The sequence below is a fragment of the Schistocerca americana genome, chromosome 6 (genome assembly GCF_021461395.2).
Source record: "Schistocerca americana isolate TAMUIC-IGC-003095 chromosome 6, iqSchAmer2.1, whole genome shotgun sequence".
NCBI lineage: Eukaryota > Metazoa > Arthropoda > Insecta > Orthoptera > Acrididae > Schistocerca > Schistocerca americana.
In genome coordinates, this window is record NC_060124.1 from 67265380 (window position 1) to 67287582 (window position 22203).

General features: G+C 41.3%; 1 protein-coding gene across 1 annotated transcript in view; it reads left to right on the forward strand.

Moving 5' to 3' along the window:
• Window positions 1-22203, forward strand: part of LOC124619967 — a 293396-nt gene that overhangs the window by 128327 nt on the left and 142866 nt on the right. The window contains exon 12 of the mRNA XM_047146629.1: window positions 13291-17270. Coding sequence (XP_047002585.1) covers window positions 13291-17270 — 3980 coding nt within the window. The remainder of the gene's footprint in view (window positions 1-13290; window positions 17271-22203) is intronic.

Consider the following 22203-nt stretch of genomic DNA (forward strand, 5'->3'; position numbering starts at 1 on the left):
CTGGATATCAAGTTTTTTCATTCGAAATGTATTAGGCTTCTGGAGGAAAAAAACTACCATCACTCAATAGGTTCCAGACAGTTACGAGGAAAAAATAGCGAATTTTCGTCACTACGTGATAAATTTGCTCCACAACCATTCCTGTATGTTGCTGCAGATTGATAAAGTGGATCAAATGCCAGTCTATTTTGAGATGCTGCTGATCAACAATGAACAGGAAAGGGGAATCCAGCATCATTACACAAACTGGCCGCAATGACAAGCAAAGGTGTACAGCCATGTTGTGTGTAACTGCTGATGGACAAAAGCTACCAGCTTACTGATATTTCAAAGGAAAACTATTCTGAAAATATCAGTGAAAGGCATTTTGGTGAGAGCAAATCCAAAAGGGTGGATGGATGATGACCGTGTGATTGACTGGGTAATGCATATTTAGATGTTGGGCAGTGTCATCCTGGTGCGTTATTGAATTTACCAAACATGCTGGTCGTGGACAGCTTCTGTGGAGTGAGGAAGTTTGAAGCAAGTTACAAAAAGGGAAAACTGACTTGATCAATAATCCTGGAGGTTTGATGTCCATCTGAGCAACTTTTTTTCAATTAATGGCCAAATTCTGTAACTTTATATCTTCTCTCCTCTGAGTTTGTATTGAGTTGAACTTACTTCCATGTTGTCGAGATCTACGCACTTCTGTAGGTGCTCCTTCTTCCGACGCCGCAAAACTTCTCCTTCTTGACCGTGTAGGTAATGTAATTTTCGTATATCGGGCTTCTTCCTCATATGCAGGCAGCAGGTGTGACATGACCTCTTCATGGTGCATGGAAGAAAATAAAAAGCCCTAATATTTTTGCACTGAGAGAAATTGCTATTCAGATACCATGAAAGCTACTACATGCATCTCATATCTAAACACATCCTCTCTCTACGAGAACTCAAGACATAAGGTGACAAAAAATTGAGTGAGGTCTTTATCATTTGTTCTCCCCTTCCAGTGTAGCAAAATACATCTTTTGCGGGCACTTACAACGGTTATCCTTGGCTTTTCCTATGTACCAGTACACATCCAGCAACTATTAGAGGAGTGTATGAATGGGCTATTCAAAGCTGCACTTAAGCAGCGATATACACAATGGATAGCTGATGAAAACCACAAGGTCAAGCCAAGTGGAAAAATCAGGTGACCGTATTTGTCTCTGATTTTTAGGTTGATGAAATGTGCATGGAACTCCATTATGCTTTCACTGGTGGAAAAACTATCAAAATATGTGGTATCACAAATTCACTGGCCAGAACCGAGAACTATGTTATATGGGAAGATGGCGACGACAACGATGATTCCTCTGCTTGTAACGATGAAGAAAGTGGCGATGAATAGAATAATTGTGTTAGAATATATTTTTTTGTTTGTAATTAAAACACAAATTAAAGCCAATATATGTGATACATTGATAAGTTGATGGTGTGGATTATTAGCATATATACAGTTTGTAACCTATTTTGATACTCACTCATCGAAACATATAGGGTACTACCTGTTGACCAAGAATCGTGAAATTTGGCAGGAAGCAGTATTTCAAAGTGCAAGTAAAGGGAAAACTCAGAAAATGGTAAATGTTTAATTATATCGCACTAAAAAATATTTCTTTTGTCTTTCGTTATCCAACTTCAAACTAGAAATTAAAACTAACTCAAAAGTCTTGGATTTCCTGGGACCAATATCTTGCCAGTATCAGTGTTGATAAGGGACGAAACTCATCAAGAGTCTACGTTCTGGGATGGGTTAACTGTCATATACATCGTGAAGTTTGTTCAGAACCCTCAGCAGTCCTACTAGCACCCAGCTGATATTTCTACTTACCTGCATTAATTTACATTTTTCCATATTGAGAGCAAGCTGCTGTTCATCACACCAAATAGAAATTCTGTCCAAGTCATTCTGTATCCTCCCACAGTCACTCAACAACAAATCCATGGTTTGCATACACAACAGCATCATCAGCAAACAGTCACATGCTACTGCTGAGCTATCTGTCAACTCCGTAATGTAAATAGAGGACAAGAACGGTCCTGTCAAACTTCCCTGGAGCACACTCCTGATGATACCCTTATCTCTGATGAACACTTGTCATCCAGGACAGTGTTCTGGGTTCTGTTATTGAAAATTAGAATATACTAAAGAGTTCCACAACAAACTAGCAGTAAGGGCAGTGGTAGGTAAGTTTTTGGATCTGTTCCTTTGCCACTCTTTTATACAGTAGTTACATGCACTTTTTTCTAGTCACTTTGGACTTTGCACTGGGCAAGAGATTCACAATAGCAAGTAAAGAGCCATTGCCAAGCAATACTTTATGTAAAAAGAAATTGGAATTCCATCCAGACCTGGCTGACTGTGTATTTTCAACTCTTTCAGTTGCTTCTCATTACTAGAGATACCTGCTTCCATGTCCTCTGTGCTAGAGTCTAAATGGCAGTCAAAAAACTGTATGAACCTCCTTTGTGAGCAATTTTTTTAAATGCAGAATTTACAACAAGTGTTTCTTTTGCTGTCTTTTATTGCCACGCCAGAGTGCCTCATTAGAAGCCCTTGACCTGCTTAGAGATTTTAATTTAGTTGGCTACTTTGTACATGGATCAGGTTCATGATAAGTGCTGTGATGTGGAATACCGCAACAGAATAAGCATAAAACACTCACATAGAGCTAAAAAGTAAAAATAAAATTTAATGTTTATATGGGTGTATGCTGACCATTTAAAGTTTTTCTGATGACTACCTCTGCTCAAGAATTCCTCTATGGTAAGGAAGGAGATGTTGAGGAGAAACACCAGTAAACTAAATTTGAAGACACTTTTGCTGTCTGTCAGACATTTTATTTCCATGGGTAGAATGTCAATGTTTTATAGCTATATATTTCACCCTTTTCTCTGCCAAAGTTAGATTAGTTAAAGAGTAATGCATATCATTTTTTCCTTATTGTGCTGTACTTGTGAATATCTGTGTTACTCTCAAAATTGGATGGATTATTGATAAGTGAGTTAGTGTACTTTGGGGCTGTAGTTAATATTCCCATCTGCTTAAAGAGGTTCCTGCAAGACGTATGTTTCTGAAGTACATGCATAATTCTAATGACACTCTTTTGTGCAGTGAATACTTTTTACCTAAGCAAGGAGTTACCCCAGAAAATTTCCCATAAGACATCACTGATTGAACATTGCAAATTATGTTAACTTGCAGACTTCAGTATCCCCAGAGTCAGCATTTATTCTTATGGAAAAAGTAGCCAAACCTAAACATCTTAGCAGGTCTATGTCTACTATGTGGCTTTCCCAATTTAAGTCTTCATCAATAGGCACACTAAGAACATACAATTCTCTGTCCTCACGTTGATATACTAGGTTAATAGGAGGTGAGATGATTTGGACTGTACAGAAGTGGATGACCTGCAGTTTTTTTCCAAAGTTTAATGCTAGGCCTTTTGTGCAAAACCATTCAGTAATTTTCTCAAAAACATCATTTACTGTTTTCTCTGTTGATGTGTTGTTGTTTGGCTTCATAACAATGCTTGTACCTCCTGCAGACGGGATTACTTCTGCCTCATGATTCAAATAAAACAGCAGATCATTAACATAATGCATGAACAATAGTGAGCCAGTGATAGAACACTGTGGGGCTCCCATTGTAATGCATCCTGATGCAGATGATGTGGCATCATTGTATTATTTGAATTGTCTGGAGTAACTCTCTGCATTTTTATTCTTAAATAAGAACTAAAACAGGCATTTGCTACTTGGACAATGAATGGTCATCATTTAGTTTCAATATGATGAACATTGAGGACTTATGTGCACAGTTTACACTGACTGTAAATTGTGCTCTGGAGAAGTATGTTACTAACTGTCTTCACTCATTCAGCCCCTTCCCTGTTCCCATTCAAGCCCTACACAGCCATCATTCCACCATCACACCCAGTCTTTTTATTTCTCTCCTTTTCCACTACTCCCCCCCCCCCCCACCCTCTATCTAACCTGCAGTAGCTACCTGTTTCATATAAACCTCTCTAATAGACTGTTATGAAAAGGGAAGTTGCTACTCACCACACAACGGAGATGATGAGTCGCAGATAGGCACAATTAAAGCTTTCAGCTATTAAGGCCTACATCAACAATAGATGACACACACACACACACACACACACACACACACACACACACACACACACACACACGCGCGCGCACGCGCACAAGCACAACTTGCACGCACAACTGCAGTCTCAGGCAACTGAAACCATGCTGCGAGCAGCAGCACCAGTGCATGATGGGAGTGGCGACTGGGTGGGGATAACGAGGAGGCTGGGGCAGGGAGGAGGAGTGATACCGCATGGGAGTGGTGGACAGTGACGTGCTGCAGGTTAGATAGAGGGCAGCAGGGTAGGATGGGGTGAGGGGGAGTAGTGGAAAAGCAGAGAAATAAAAAGATTGGGTGTGACGGTGGAATGATGGCTGTGTAGTGCTGGAATGGGAACAGGGAAGGGGCTGAATGAGTGAAGACAGTTAGTCAGATACTTCTCCAGAGCACAGTTTACAGTCGGTGTAAACTGTGCACATAAGTCCTCAATGTTCATCATATTGAAACTAAATGATGTCCATTCATTGTCCAAGTAGGATGGTAACAACTGCTTATCTGCTCTTCCCAGCAATGGGTTTATTAACTTCAGTAACAATCATCGCTATGATATCACTGACCAGTTCCTGTCTCCATACTGACACTGTTGATAATGTCACATCTGTCTCTATCTATGAGATGTAATTTATTTCAGGTGTGTGTGAGGTGTTGAACTAGCTCCTTAAGACAGTTTAGAGAGAGAGAGAGAGAGAGCGTTATTTACTTACAACAAAGAAAACTCAGCAACATAAGACTTCTGCAGATCTGCATTCTAATTGGCACTTGCTTAATTAAAAAAGCTAGAACTTCATTGCTCGTACAACTGGGTTTCTTTCTGAGGCCACCCCATATTCTTAGCTATCAAATGAAGTTCTTAAAACTATTGCTTATGTAAAGGATGGTCATTCGTGCACAGCACATTGCCACATTTCAACTCAACCTCCACAGCATCCTAGTCCATTGCTATGCTGCTCCAAATTCCAGTCCCTTGCCATAAGGATCATATCCTGGTGGAAGACCCAGGTGCAAGACCTGCCCAATCCATTCACCAAGCTCTTTGTATTCCAGTCCTGTCACAGGTTTATCCCACCCCATCGGAGGCTGGGCTAAAGGTGAAAGCAGCCATGTCATATACCAGGTCTGCTGCAATCATTGCACAGCTTTTTGTGTTGGTATGACTACCAACCAGCTGTCTACCAGGATGAAAGGCCACCAGCAAACTGTAGCCAAGAGCAAAATGGACCATCCCATGGCACAACATGCGGCTGAGCTTAAGATGCTTGATTTCAATGACCACTTCACAAATTAGGCCATCTAGATCCTTCCCTCCATCACCTGCTTTTCGGAATTGCACAAATAGGAATTCCCCTACAACACACTTTCCAGATCATCCTGACCTCAACCCCTGGTGACCTACTCTCCACACACACACCACCCAACAGTTTCCACCCCCTTTGTTCTTTCATCTCCTCTCAATTCACATTCCCTTACCCTCATCTCATTGTGAGCCACTCTCTGCCAATGCGCACACTGGTCTATTCTCTGCTTCTCTGCTTTTCTGTTTCCCATTCCACCCACTCCCCTTCCTCACTCACAACCTTCTGGTGCTGCGCCTGGCAGCCTTATCATGCCATCTAGATCCTGCATGCTTTGCCAGGCAGTGCTGACTCCTCTCCCCCCTTACCCATACCCTGTTATCCCTCTTCCATCCCCACCCTATTCCAGATTGTTGCTTCTGCTCGACATAGCACAGTGCCCTCTAGCCTGATTGTCTGGAGATAGCAGTCATGTGTATGTGAGGTGTACTTGCTTATCTGAATGTGTGTGTGGGTGTGGTTGTGGGTTGGTGGGCGGTCCATTTTAAAAAGCTGAAAGCACACATAATTAGTTGTCTTTTTGGTGTGCTTGTCTGGAATTCAACATCTCCTCTATATGGTGAGTAGCAGTCTGTCCTTTTCACAATATTGGCAGTATTCCGTCCTGAATTTTTGAAGAGTAGCTTCATATATGTGTAAAAGTAATGTACTAACAAAATTTCAGTTTGGTTTCCAGAAAGGCTTGTTAACTTAAAATGCTATGTGATGTCTCAAAGGTTTTTGGTTGCATAACTCATGGAGTTCTTCCAGATAAGCTTACGTATTGTGGTTTGAGTGGGACAGTGCACAAACGAATTAACTGGAAGAGTGCTGAAGGTTGAAGTAAACAGTTCATATAATGGACAAAAATCAGCATCTTCCTCAAAGTGGGGAGGCATCAAGAATGAGGTTCCACAGGGTTCACTTTTGAGTTCCTTATTGTTCTTAATATATATTACTGACTTGCCTCTCTCTGTTCACAAAGATGCAATGCTAGTTCTTTTTGCTGATGATAGTATAATAATCACACCCAACTAGCAAGAATTAGTCGTGGTAATAGTAATGTCTTTGAGAAAATTATTAAATGGTTGCCTGCAAATGAAGTCTCATTAAATTTTAGGAAAACACCGTACAGTTTTGTACAGTAAATGGCATAACATCATTAATCAGTATAGAGTTTAAATAGAAGTCTGTAGCTAAGAAGGCAGAATATTCCAAACTTTTTGCTATGTGCATTGATGAGACATTGAATGGGAAGGAACACATTGATGATCTACTGAAATGTTTGAGTTCAGCTACTTATGCTATTAGGGTATTGCAAATTTTGGTGATAAAAATATCAGTAAATTAGCATGCTGTGCCTATTTTCATTCACTGCTTGAGTACAGCGTCATGTTTTAGGGTAATTCAGTATTAAGGAAAATAGGATTCATTGCACAAAAGCGTGTAATCAGAATAATAGCTGGAGCCCACCCAAGATTATCTTGCAGGCATTTATTTAAGGAAATAGGGATATTCAAAATTCGCTTATGAACTTTGTTAACTCATCCCAATACAAAAGAAATAGCAATGTACATATCTACAACACTAGGAGAAAGGCTGATCTTCACTATTCTGGGTTAACTCTAACTTTGGCACAGACAGGAATGAATTATGCTGCCACAAAATTCTTTTGTTGGTTACTAAATAGCACCAAAAATCTGACAGATAGCCAACCAGCATTTAAAAACAAATCAGAAGGTTTTCTGAATGACAACTCCTTCCCTTAATAGATCCATTTTAGATATAAATTAGTAATAACACAATTCTTTTTTAAAAAGTGTTAAATTATGACTTGTATAAAAACTTTTGTTTAACTGACGAGTTCCACATAATTAAGGAGTGCCATGTCTGTGATGTATTCATGTAATGTAACAGGAGCAATTAATTATTTACATTAAACCGCATGTATTCCATGTTGGAGTTCCACATTAACTACACACAAAACAAGACAACAAAGACACACAGTGTTTGTGTGTCGGAGACTGACTTGAGATGTGCAGCAGGTCACAGTCCTACAGCGTTGAATCATCAGCTCGTTTGCTGGAACATCAGCAATGGCACATTAACTGCCCTTGTCATAAAATGCCATACCAGCTGACCACAAAACACTCTTCCCACCTCAAAAATGGACTTTTGACACCAATAATGCAGTTAACATATTCCCTGTTGGCTTTTGTCTCAGCATCTTCCTTACGTGTTTCTTTAACGATTTTTCTGAATGTTGCCGGTTTGGATGGCTGACATTGACTAAGTTACACCCTCCATTGCTGGTTGCACCACTAGCAATGGAGGGCATGTCTCTGACCATGCGAGCCACCTGTGCTGGCGAAATGTGAGAAAAATCATTAAAGAAATGTTGGCCAAAGAACCCGAAACAAAAGTCAACAAGTAAGATGTCAACGGGTGGCTACATAAGGCTCAACAATTTTTTAGTGACACAACATTTCTGAAGCTATTGGTAGCATAAGATCCAGAAAATGCGTGTCCATCAGACACGCTGCCTTCCATCACGCACTCTACCATGATGCTGTCTCCCCCAAAATGCAGATGACATCCTTATTTGTCATTTCCCTTTATTTTTTTAACAGTCATGTTTGCTACAAGCTTTAACTTCAAAAAATACCATTTGAACTTGAGAAAATTCATCCAACTACATTGTCTGTACACTCTTTTGTCTTCTCTCAACAGCCCACACAGAAAGTCTTAAAAAATTTATGCACTGTTTCGTGTCTTCCACCAGTTCAGATAAATGGATGATTCACTCCTATGATCAAGTAGTGTCCTTACAGAGGTACTGTGCCGTTAGACAGAGACTGAAAATTTGAACTCTGTGCCGGCCGATGTGGCCGAGTGTTTCTAGGCGCTTCAGTCTGGAACCGTGTGACCACTACAGTTGCAGGTTCAAATCTTACCTCGGGCATGGATGTGTGTGCTGTCCTTAGGTTAGTTAAGTTTAAGTAGTTCTAAGTTCTAGGGGACTGATGGCCTCAGATGTTAAGTCCCATAGTGCTCAGAGCCATTTGAACCATTTTTTGAACTCTGTCGGGTGCTATGCCTGCCATAGAGAGCAGAGCTCACATTGGTGTTTATCCTGTTGTGTCAACCAGTCTCTCCTGTACACATTCTCTGTACACACATCCAGCTAGAAAGGCTGTAATGGTAGCCATGTAGCCAGTGGAACGGAAAGAAAATGACTAGTAGTGGTACACGATATTCTCTGTCATGCACTGCTTCTTCTAGAAATTAAATTATAGGGTATTTTGAACAGATTCATCAGATTTCACAAGACTTTATCTTGACTGAAAATATAAACTAGGGGTGAATTTTAACTTATGCATAGAACTACAAACCTTTCATTTCCAAATGAACCATCTGAATTTACAAGGTGTATCTCTCACATGCATACACATACAAGTATGGGGTACTTTTTACAATTACATTTGGGATCAAAGTTTTAATTTACCTTTCACAAATGTTCAATATGTCCCCCACCAGATGAACAACAACCAACCAGATGATAGTCATAATTTTTCCATACTTCTGCAAGCATGTCCGAAGTTGCTACCTTCACTTCTATTGATATGTAGCATCACTCAAAGTTGGTGGAAGGAGTGAAACATAGACAGTGTCTTTCACAAACCCCTATGAAACAAAAAACAAAATCAAATATCAGATGGTGTCACAAAGTGAGATTATTACTCCCATTAAGACCGATCCTTTGTTCAGACAGCTCTTCATTAAGAAATGCTCTTACATGCTCTTGTGACTGAACTGTGCCTGTTGAAATGGAGAATGTTAAGTGCCTTTTATTACTGTGTTGCTACCATTCTGACATGAAGCTCATCTGGTAGTGAATGAGTGTGCGGGCAAGGTAGTTGCATCTGACAGACCTCTACCAGCAACCACACTAACCAAAACCTTACTTTAGTTTCAGTGCACAATCTAAAACTTACCTAAGTTTGTATCTTCATTCATGTAGGAGATAAACTGTTGTAAATTGAATGGAGTATGGACCTCCCAGTTTTGTGCTTTACACTGTTCATTAATAGTACTACAAGGTCTGCATTTTAATTTAAAACAATCTCAAAATAAATAGTTTGTCAATTACAACATACACCATTTTAAGTACAAATGGATACAACGGGGAAAATAATTTATCTGTGTAGTGCACACTGTCAAGTGTCAATGTGAATCCTTTTCCCCTGTTTTGATTTGTCTGACACACCGTCATAAGCCATAGTGGTTCAGAGAGCATTGAGTTATGGTAAGAATTACACAACACTTTAAACAACAAAAAAGACTTGTGATGTGCAAAGCCAAAACATATATAAATACCAGTGATCTAAATAAAAACTGGTGGCTAATGGTGTGACAGGTACAAGAGTATTAGAAATATTATTTATAGCAAGCTACAAAAATATTTGCATTTGTGATGGTTTCCAAAATGTCTGCACTTTGAATTTACAAACTGGAACTATATACTCTTTTAAGTATGTGAAATGTCCATGATTTGGAAAGGTTACATGGTGCGTAAGGGCCTGGAAATCTTTGGAAACTGTGGAAAGCAGGCCAGGAGACCAGTGCAGATGGCTTGTGATGTGTACATGTAGTTGGAGGAACCTTGACAGATTTTACTGACTGCAGTTCCATTCAAAGTCTGAGTGAGTGCTTCTGTAGATCACAGCCTGGGATCAACTCAACCAGTTTGCATGCCAGCTGGTATTTCAGGTCTCCAGTTAGAATTGTCATTCATCAGTCAGTCCTTTGTGACCCATAACAAGGTTTCTCCAGAGAGTAAACTCTCTGTAGTGCCGATATTAGAAGAACCCAATCACATTTATTCTGCATAAATAGTATCGTCATTATTGTTATATGAGTATGTGTATAAAATGCATCTGCAAAGATGACATTATGTGTAATTTATTAACAATTCTTCTTCTTCGTCTTCTTCTTCTTCTTCTATTTCAGCACTGCAGCCCACGAAGGTCTTGTTGACCACCTGTCTCTTCCAGTCATCTGTATTTTACCAGTCTTTTCCAGTTCAACACTCCTAATCTTCTCATATCTGTCTCTACATCATCCAGCTGTCACATTCTCGGTCTCCTCACTAAGCCACTACCTTCTGGGTTTGCAGATAGCACCTTCTTTGGCACTCGCATTTCTTCCATTCTCTGCTCATGCCACAACCACTGTAACCTTTGTGCCTTTACGTCTGTGGGGATTAGTGAATTTTATAGAATTCATACAGTCCTGCATTGTTCCTAATTCCCCATGCACCATTGTCACATACTGCCCTGTATTATATTTTCTGCAGTACTTTGTATTCCCATGCATTCAAGGCATTTCTGACTTGCTGTGTTATTGTCCATGCTTTTAACAACGTACTTTATAATTGTTGCGCAAGTGATCATCTTCAGCTGTGTTGAGTTGTGGCTGATTGCAATGTGTTATGGAAGCTGCAATAGCTGAACCTGCAATTGTTCTTGCCTTTATTTCTATTGTTGCCGTATTATCTTCTGTAACAGTTCCTCCCAATCATTTAAGCTGATTTACTCTTTCAAAGCCGTCAAACAGGACAACACATTTCCACCTTATTTTGTTTCTGTTGGTGATCATGTATTTAGTCTTTTCCTTACTTGTGACCAACGCAAGTGCAGCTGCTTCACGTTCCAAAACTACTTGGTTTTCCAGCAGTCTCAATTCTTCTCAAGCATGACTGCTGTCCGCAAATGCCATATTCTCTGTTGTCCTGTTGACAATAGTACTGTCTGTTTTGCTTGGCAATTTTCACCTAATAGCCTCCATTGCAACATTAAATAATGTTGGTGATAAAGAATCTCTTTCCTTAAGTCCTTGAAAGATCAGAAAATTATTGGACTATTGTCATTAGCTATTATTTTGTTGTTTCTGTTGCTTAGGACCACTCAGATTGAAGCTGGTTGATTTTTCTGTGAGCAGAAACCTCACCATAAGTGTCATAATATTACCAAAAAAGGTCTATAAAGGGACATGGAACTCTGTGGATGACACACAGTCAACCAGATAGATCATGTGCTTACCTAAACAAAGCATGGCTGAGACATTAAGGATGTTAGGTGAAGAGGGGGGGGGGGGCTAATACTGATTTGGGACCATTACATGGTAATGGTCAAATATAGGCAGAGGATATCAACAAAAATTTATAACCATGTAGAAACGGACAAGAAGTATAATGTGTATCCAGTCATCACCAGTGAAATGGAAAGAGCAGAATTCCAAAGAGAAAGGATAGAAGGGACGAGAGCGATTGCCATTGAGGAGGAAGCTGGCTCCAAAGAGTAGTGGCAATTGATGGAAAGAACAACAAGACAAACAATAGACAGTGCACCAGCAAGATACATGGGCTACTAGAGAAAATTGTGAAGAAATGAGATGTGAAGTCAAAACTGTTTACAGACAGAAAAAAGAGAGAATCTGAGAAAAATAGATTGAAGGACATTGAGGCATGTAGAAGAATGTTCAAGGGAGGAAAAAAGATAAAACAAGAATGACAGCCTTGGAGAACACTATGCAGGTATAGAGAAGAAAAGTTGATAGGAGATGAAACTAAAGTCATAGAAAGATGGGAAGAATATTTTAAGAAACTATTGAAATCTGGGATATCCAGGAATATGAAGAGCAGGAACAGGTGTAACAAACTGATAGAAATGATGATACAGAGGAACCAACTTTGGAAGAAGTGATTGTAGCTGTTAAGGAGACAAGGAACTACAGAGCTGTTTGGTGCGATAAGATACAAAGTGAAATTTATTAGTATGGTGTTATAGATAGCTATTAAAGAAAATGTATAAGCTAATTCATAAAATACGGGGAAGTGAAAAAACACCAACAAACTGGAACACATCCATTATTATACCAATACATAAGAATGGTAATAGAACAATTTACAGTAAGCACAGAGGAATAGCACTAGAAAATGCTGCCTACAAAATACTTGCTAGAATACTGAACAAGAAATTAAAAGCATATGTGGAAGCTATGGTTGGGGAATTCCAGTGCATGTTCAGGAAGGAAAGAGCAACAACAAATGAGATGTTTGCCCTTGAGTTAGAAAAGTGTTAAGACTTCAGTATTGTGGTGTATCAGCTATATGTGGATTTTAAAACAGCTTATGACAGTGTCAATAGGAATGGTCTCTTTAAGGTGATACGGAAACTGGAGAGACTGCCATAGCTAATAAGACTCGTGAAAATTGCCATAAGCAACACCAGTTGCAAAATAAAAGCTAATTTACTAGCAATTTCACAGCTTTAATTGAATTGCAGATTGACATCTCCATTGTACATGGTGTTGAGACAAGTTATATATGCTATTAAATGTCGTACCTGGTGAAAGAACAGTTCCATAGAATACTCAAGAGTTTTAGTGTATGTTACAGTATATCCGATTCATCTAATCTCTTTTACAGGATTTTCATTATTTTGCACAAATGAACATTCTCTAGACTTAAGATTTAATTTATTTTAACTGCACATAAAATGACTTGTCTCTGTCTGTATTTCATGTTTGTAAGTCCATCTTTGCTCCATTTGTTTCAATTTTTGGTCTTGAAAAATTGGTAACAATGTTATGTACTGTTATACTTTAATATTTATGAATTATTTTACATTTCTTTTATGGAAATAAGCATCACCTTTTTTGTCTGTTGTGGCACTATTATGTATTACAGTTTTCAACTGATATTTATCTTTGCAGATTTTTCACAGTGCTTGGTTTGCATTACCTCTTCTCAAGATACGGAATATAGATCAACTACAGCGCATTCGAACACAAGCAGGCAACAGTTGATTACTGACACTGCAATGTCAGAAAGTGGAGAAGATAAAACCTTCCACTTAGATAATGACAAAAAACTGCCTGAAGATGGAAATCCATCAGATGCTGAAGCGGTATCAAGCTATGAAAATACCATGCCTATAAAGAGCACACTGTCATCTATAACATCGAAAGAGATGTCTGCAGATTCATCAGGTTGTAATTCTTATGTTTTGGAAACCTCCAACAGTATGGATACTTCTCAGGGATCCATTGTAAAACCTGTACCTATGGTTTCAGTATGTATCACTTCCTGCACCCAGCAATTAGATGATGAAAGTGTTATAGATAAAGACAAAACAGAGGCTATTTCTAGTGAAGAGAGTAGAGCTGCTCATAATGCAAGTTCTAGTAGCATGCCACCTGTCAGAAATCTTTTGAGCTACCAAGACAATTTGAATGACAAGTTTGAACAGCCTACAGGCAATACTATAACACTGGAAGAAAACAATCCTGGCAAAGATGTTAATCGATCAGTACATCTGTGCAACGGTTTAGCTGTAGACATAGATAAAAGGATATCTGCTGCTTCATCTTTTGATCCATCACAAATGTCAGAACATGCAGATAGCGAAACAAATGTGTTGAATTGTAAAGGTGTGTTATCTGTTGACAATGAAGTGGCAACAAGTAGAGAATTAAAATCTGATAATCTCTGCGGAAATGGTTACTTGTGTGATAAAGAAATCCCAGCTACTGGTAACCGTCCTGCTTCAGAGTCAGATGCTAAAAGTAAAGAATATGAGAATATGCAGAATTTGCTCTTGCAAAGAGAATATGAGGATAAAATGGCAACTGCAGATGGCGGGTCCAATGAAAAAATAAATTTTGATGAAAAGTCACAAAATCCAGTAAAAGTGTTAAGCATGTCAGACCCAGTTAACGATACAGTAACATGTACAACCAGTCAGAAAGTTAATAGCCATCCTGTGGCCACAGAAAGTATGAAGACTGATTTGAAACTGAATGCAGGATCTGATGTGACAGTTTGTAATGCTACTGTACTTGATAGTACCCCTGAAGATGTTAAAAATTTAAGTTCTCCAAATTCTAGTGAAGAAAATATAGAGAACGTTAACTCTACAGGGATCTCAACTTCTCCAACATTGTTGGGAAAAACTGGCCACTTAACCGTTTCATCTTGTGAAACTGGAGAATGTGGCACAAGTCTACTTCAGGTGGATGAAAAGTCAAATTCAGAAGAAGTGGGTGATGTTTTTAAAAATACCAGCTCACTTCTTTCAGCATCTAAGATTTGCAGGAAAAGGAAAAATAGTGATTGTACAAATACAGAGAATAGTAATTCAAAGATCCAAGTTTTAGAGCTCGACAGTGACAAATTGACTATTCCCAGTTGCATAAAAGCAACAGTGGAGGCAGCACAATGCCACTCTGGTTCAGATAAAAGCCACAATGAAAACGTTTTCACAGAAGATTTTAACTGTTCTCTAGAAAGGAAGCTTCAGCTGCCAGGTGATGTATCAGATTCATATGAAACATCTGCAGCAGGCAAGTCTGAGAACATAGAGGAGACGTCTGGTCATTTGAAAACCTCTGCTACTGACGACAATGGTACACTTCATTGTCATGAATATTCAAAATTTAGGGTGAGTCAAAATGTAACTGAATCACAAGGTAATAGTCAGAATGATGAACTGCTTAAAAACAGCAGTGTTGGAGCATCAGAAGTGACCAAGTCAAATAATAACCACATCAGTCATAATAATCATAACAATACAGTTGGTGCAGCAATAATAAAGAGCAAGGATGGTACACAATCAGATGCTGATGTACACAGTGTGGTTTGTGGCCAGAAGAGAAAAACCAGCCAACGTGAGTTGTGTTTGCCAGAAAGCAATGCTGAAATGCCATTGGAGAAGAAGAAGTATATTCCTTCTCCCACACAAAAAACTGGATGTCCAGAACGGTCAGAGGGAATCTTGGAAAGTGTTTCACTTTGTTCCAACAAAGAAAAGGCAGAATTGTCCATTGCAAAGTGTGTTTATAACACACGGCATAAAGGAACACTACACACTGTTCTAAAATTAGATCAAGCTTCTGGGTTTTGTTCCCCACTTATTGGTAGAGGTAGGGGGAGAGGCAGAGGTAGAGGAACAGTGAAGGAAGGGATAGTGGGGCAAGGTGAGGGCTCTCCCCTGTGTGGCCAAGGGAGAGAGAGGAAGGAAGAGCTGATGGGGAAAGGGAGAGGCAGAGGCAGGGGAAGAGGACGAGGACAAGGATATGGGAAAGGAGAGGTGACAGATAGCTGCAGCCAGATGCTAGACAGTGGTCTCACACTGCTTGATAAAGATGCTTCTTGTCCTGCTCTTGTGAAAACTGAATCAGTAGGAACTGAAAATGAAGGCAATATTATCACTGGTTCAGATATTGCAAGTAGTTGCAATGAGCCCAGTGGAACTGTGCCAGCTGCAAAAAGAAAGAGGGGCAGAGCAAGTGTAAAAATCTGGCCTGCAGAGATGACGGGGATTGACGATAGTGTACATGAAGAAAAGAAAGACAGTGGCTCTTTGAGTTTCATTACTCCATCTCGTGATCTCGATACTAATATCAGATTATCCTCAAGTGCTGGCAAAGCAGATGTAAATGACCCTGAGGAAAATGATAAAGTTAAAATCAGAGAAGGTGAGCAGAGCAATGGATGCAAGAATATTCACTCAGATTTTGAAGATGAGTCATTTTCAAAAGAAAATGAAGGAGAAGTAATGTCTAACTACAGAAGAGCTAATGGTAAACGAGGTAGTACAAGAAAAGATCAAATTATGACTAGTAATGACAGTATAATCAGCAGTGAAGATAAACAAAGTAAAGAAAGGAACACAAGTGATGATACCTTTGAAGATGAGGAATATTCCCCACAGCATAGGAGAAGAGGTAAAACAGACATGAGAAGAGCTAGTATCAGCAAAATTCCCAACAATCAAGATGGGAAGAGCCACGAAGACAGCATAATAAATGAAAGCAATTCAGTAACGCCAAGAGAGGACAATCAGAACAGTGGATATAAAAATATTAATTCAAACATGGAAGATGAGCCATTACCAAAACAAAATGATGGAATGATAATAACAAGCCTAAGAAGAAAACGCGGGAGACCTAGAAAGGATAAAATAATAGTTAGTAATGACAGTATGTTCTGCAGTGAAGGTGAACAAAGTGATAAGGACAACTCAGTCAATTATACCATTGAAGATGATGAATATTCACCACAACGTCGAAGAAGAGGAAAAGCAGAAGCAAAAAGAGCTAGTGTTGAAGGAAGCATAGAAACAAGCTTAAGAAGAGGCAGTGGAAGACGAGGGAGACCAAGAAAGGATAAAATGATGGCAGGTAATGACAGTATGTTCAGTAACGAAGATGAACAGAGTGGTGAAGACAACACAATTGATGACATATTTGAAGATGATGAATATTTACCACAGCCTAGAATGAAAGGAAAAAGAGAATGTAGGAGAACTAGTGCCAGAGTGTCCAGCAGTCAAGGGGGGGAGAGCCACGAAGACAGTACGACAAATGAGAGCATTGAAGGTAAAAGAAGAGGCACGAGACAGGGACAAAGAGGGATGGTGGCGACACCTAGCACTAGTAAAACATCTGGTAATGACAGTAACGAAGATGATCAGAGTCGTGAAGATAGCTGTGAGGACAATGACTATTCACCGCATCAAAGAAGAACAGGTAATGCGCGAAGAAAGACATGGACAGGAGGAGGAAGGGGGAGGGGGAGGGGAAGAGGAAGAGGAAGAGGAAGAGGAAGAGGAAGAGGCAGAGGCAGAGGCGGCATATGTAGCAGCGGAGGACATGGAACGCAGTTTACTGGAGAAGATGCTACTGAAATTCAGGTAATTCTTCTTTGTGTTTTGTATAAAATATTATATGTTGTATTAACGAAAAATTTACTGTCGATGGCTAGGATTTACTTTAGAGTTGAAATGTGGTGTTCAGGTTAGGCTGCAAGTGCTTTGTGTAAGTTAGCAAAATGCTAGTGTAATCCGTATGTGTTTTCCCTCAAAACTGTTGTGTAAACTTAGATTTATAGGAGAGTTGTGATTAAAGGGCAAATTATTGTTGGTATCTGGTGCAGAAATAACAGATATTTTATGTTATCACTTATATCCAGAAATAGAAAGTGAGTCTGCAGTGGTGCATGTGTTAAGAACATTAGACTAAATATTATTGCTTTCAGTTTTATAACAGATAACCGCCACATGAGTGTCATACTATGGTCATACCAATGACACATCATCAAGCACAACAGGAATCGTATTCAGCAGAATTCCTAGAAATGTTTGTCCGTTAAAGCATTGTGGATGAGCAACTGACCCCAGTAGATGGTTATCGCAATATCAAATCACTTACCCTTATAGAATGATTGTTAATTCAATTATCACATGGAACTTCCTGTGGTCCAAAAATGATGGTTTTTTTTAATGCCATTCTCCTGAAAAGTCTGCGTTCAGTGAAGCCCCAGAATGGTGATGGCTTACTGGGAAGGCTATGAAAACATTTCCTGTGGAAAAGATTAGTTTACAATATTCCTGAAGATACTGCATTTTACAAAGTAGTAGAAAAACATATCTAAAAACAAAGATGATGTGACTTACCAAACGAAAGCACTGGCACGTTGATAGACACACGAACAAACACAAACATACACACAAAATTCTAGCTTTCGCAACAGTTGCTTCGTCAGGAAAGAGGGAAGGAGAGGGGTGGGTTTTAAGGGAGAGGGTAAGGAGTCATTCCAATCCCGGGAGCGGAAAGACTTACCTTAGGGGGAAAAAAGGACGGGTATACACTCGCGCGCACACGCACACACACACATATCCATCCACACATATACAGACACAAGCAGACATATTCAAAGGCAAAGAGTTTGGGCAGAGATGTCAGTCGAGGCGGAAGTGCAGAGGCAAAGATGTTGTTGAATGACAGGTGAGGTATGAGTGGCGGCAACTTGAAATTAGCGGGGATTGAGGCCTGGTGGATAACGGGGAGAGAGGATATGTTGAAGAGCAAGTTCCCATCTCCGGAGTTCGGATAGGTTGGTGTTAGTGGGAAGTATCCAGATAACCCAGACGGTGTAACACTGTGCCAAGATGTGCTGGCCGTACACCAAGGCATGTTTAGCCACAGGGTGATCCTCATTACCAACAAACACTGTCTGCCTGTGTCCATTCATGCGAATGGACAGTTTGTTGCTGGTCATTCCTACATAGAAAGCTTAACAGTGTAGGCAGGTCAGTTGGTAAATCACGTGGGTGCTTTCACACGTGGCTCTGCCTTTGATAGTGCACACCTTCCGGATTACAGGACTGGAGTAGGTGGTGGTGGGAGGGTGTATGGGACAGGTTTTACACCGGGGGCGGTTACAAGGGTAGGAGCCAGAGGGTAGGGAAGGTGGTTTGGGGATTTCATAGAGATGAACTAAGAGGTTACGAAGGTTAGGTGGACGGCGGAAAGACACTCTTGGTGGAGTGGGGAGGATTTCATGAAGGATAGATCTCATTTCAGGGCAGGATTTGAGGAAGTCGTATCCCTGCTGGAGAGCCACATTCAGAGTCTGATCCTGTCCCGGAAAGTATCCTGTCACAAGTGGGGCACTTTTGTGGTTCTTCTGTGGGAGGTTCTGGGTTTGAGAGGATGAGGAAGTGGCTCTGGTTATTTGCTTCTGTATCAGGTCGGGAGGGTAGTTGCGGGATGCGAAAGCTGTTGTCAGGTTGTTAGTGTAATGGTTCAGGGATTCTGGACTGGAGCATATTCATTTGCCACGAAGACCTAGGCTGTAGGGAAGGGACCGTTTGATGTGGAATGGGTGGCAGCTGTCATAATGGAGGTACTGTTGCTTGTTGGTGGGTCTGATGTGGACGGACGTGTGAAGCTGGCCATCGGACAGGTGGAGGTCAACGTCAAGGAAAGTGGCATGGGATTTGGAGTAGGACCAGGTGAATCTGATGGAACCAAACGAGTTGAGGTTGGAGAGGAAATTCTGGAGTTCTTCTTCACTGTGAGTCCAGATCATGAAGATGTCATCAATAAATCTGTACCAAACTTTGGGTTGGCAGGCCTGGGTAACCAAGAAGGCTTCCTCTAAGCGACCAATGAATAGGTTGGCGTACGAGGGGGCCATCCTGGTACGCATGGTTGTTCCCTTTAATTGTTGGTATATCTGGCTTTCAAAAGTGAAGAAGTTGTGGGTCAGGATGAAGCTGGCTAAGGTAATGAGGAAAGAGGTTTTAGGTAGGGTGGCAGGTGATCGGCGTGAAAGGAAGTTCTCCATCACAGGGAGGCCCTGGACGTGCGGGATATTTGTGTATAAGGAAGTGGCATCAATGGTTACAAGGATGGTTTCCGGGGGTAACAGATTGGGTAAGGATTCCAGTCGTTCGAGAAAGTGGTTGGTGTCTTTGATGAAGGATGGGAGACTGCATGTAATGGGTTGAAGATGTTGATCTACGTAGGCAGAGATACGTTCTGTGGAGGCTTGGTAACCAGCTACAATGGGGCGGCCGGGGTGATCGGGTTTGTGAATTTTAGGAAGAAGGTAGAAGGTAGGGGTACGGGGTGTCGGTGGGGTCAGGAGGTTGATGGAGTCAGGTGAAAGGTTTTGTAGGGGGCCTAAGGTTCTGAGGATTCCTTGAAGCTCCTCCTGGACATCAGGAATGGGATTACCTTGGCAAACTTTGTATGTGGTGTTGTCTGAAAGCTGACGCAGTCCCTCCACCACATACTCCCGACGATCAAGTACCACGGTCATGGAACCCTTGTCCACCGGAAGAATGACGATGGATCGGTCAGCCTTCAGATCACGCATAGCCTGGGCTTCAGCAGTGGTGATGTTGGGAGTAGGATTAAGGTTTTTTAAGAAGGATTGAGAGGCAAAGCTGGAAGTCAGAAATTCCTGAAAGGTTTGGAGGGGCTGATTTTGAGGAAGAGGAGGTGGGTCCCACTGTGACGGAGGACAGAACTGTTCCAGGCAGGGTTCAATTTGGATAGTCTCTTGGGGAGTTGGATCATTAGGAGTAGGATTAGGATCATTTCTCTTCGTGGCAAAGTGATATTTCCAGCAGAGAGTACAAGTGTAGGACAGTAAATCTTTGACGAGGGCTGTTTGGTTGAATCTGGGAGTGGGGCTGAAGGTGAGGCCTTTGGATAGGACAGAGGTTTCGGATTGGGAGAGAGGTTTGGAGGAAAGGTTAACTACTGAATTAGGGTGTTTATTTCCTTGTAACCATTGATGCCACTTCCTTATACACAAATATCCCGCACGTCCAGGCCCTCGCTGCGATGGAGCACTTCCTTTCACGCCGATCACCTGCCACCCTACCTAAAACCTCTTTCCTCATTACCTTAGCCAGCTTCATCCTGACCCACAACTTCTTCACTTTTGAAGGCCAGACATACCATCAATTAAAGGGAACAACCATGCGTACCAGGATGGCCCCCTCGTACGCCAACCTATTCATTGGTCGCTTAGAAGAAGCCTTCTTGGTTACCCAGGCCTGCCAACCCCAAAGTTTGGTACAGATTTATTGATGACATCTTCATGATCTGGACTCACAGTGAAGAAGAACTCCAGAATTTCCTCTCCAACCTCAACTCGTTTGGTTCCATCAGATTCACCTGGTCCTACTCCAAATCCCATGCCACTTTCCTTGACGTTGACCTCCACCTGTCCGATGGCCAGCTTCACACGTCCGTCCACATCAGACCCACCAACAAGCAACAGTACCTCCATTATGACAGCTGCCACCCATTCCACATCAAACGGTCCCTTCCCTACAGCCTAGGTCTTCGTGGCAAATGAATCTGCTCCAGTCCGGAATCCCTGAACCGTTACGCCAACAACTTGACAACAGTTTTCGCATCCCGCAACTACCCTCCCGACCTGGTACAGAAGCAAATAACCAGAGCCATTTCCTCATCCTCTCAAACCCAGAACCTCCCACAGAAGAACCACAAAAGTGCCCCACTTGTGACAGGATACTTTCGGGGACAGGATCAGACTCTGAATGTGGCTCTCCAGCAGGGATACGACTTCCTCAAATCCTGCCCTGAAATGAGATCCATCCTTCATGAAATCCTCCCCACTCCACCAAGAGTGTCTTTCCGCTCTCCACCTAACCTTCGTAACCTCTTAGTTCATCTCTATGAAATCCCCAAACCACCTTCCCTACCCACTGGCTCCTACCCTTGTAGCCGCCCCCGGTGTAAAACCTGTCCCATGCACCCTCCCACCACCACCTACTCCAGTCCTGTAACCCGGAAGGTGTGCACTATCAAAGGCAGAGCCACGTGTGAAAGCACCCACATGATTTACCAACTGACCTGCCTACACTGTGACGCATTCTATGTAGGAATGACCAGCAACAAACTGTCCATTCGCATGAATGGACACAGGCAGACAGTGTTTGTTGGTAATGAGGATCACCCTGTGGCTAAACATGCCTTGGTGCACAGCCAGCACATCTTGGCACAGTGTTACACCGTCCGGGTTATGTGGATACTTCCCACTAACACCAACCTATCCGAACTCCGGAGATGGGAACTTGCTCTTCAATATCTCCTCTCTTCCCGTTATCGACCAGGCCTCAATCCCCGCTAATTTCAAGTTGCCGCCACTCATACCTCACCTGTCATTCAACAACATCTTTGCCTCTGCACTTCCGCCTCGACTGACATCTCTGCCCAAACTCTTTGCCTTTGAATATGTCTGCTTGTGTCTGTATATGTGTGGATGGATATGTGTGTGTGTGCGTGTGCGCGCGAGTGTAT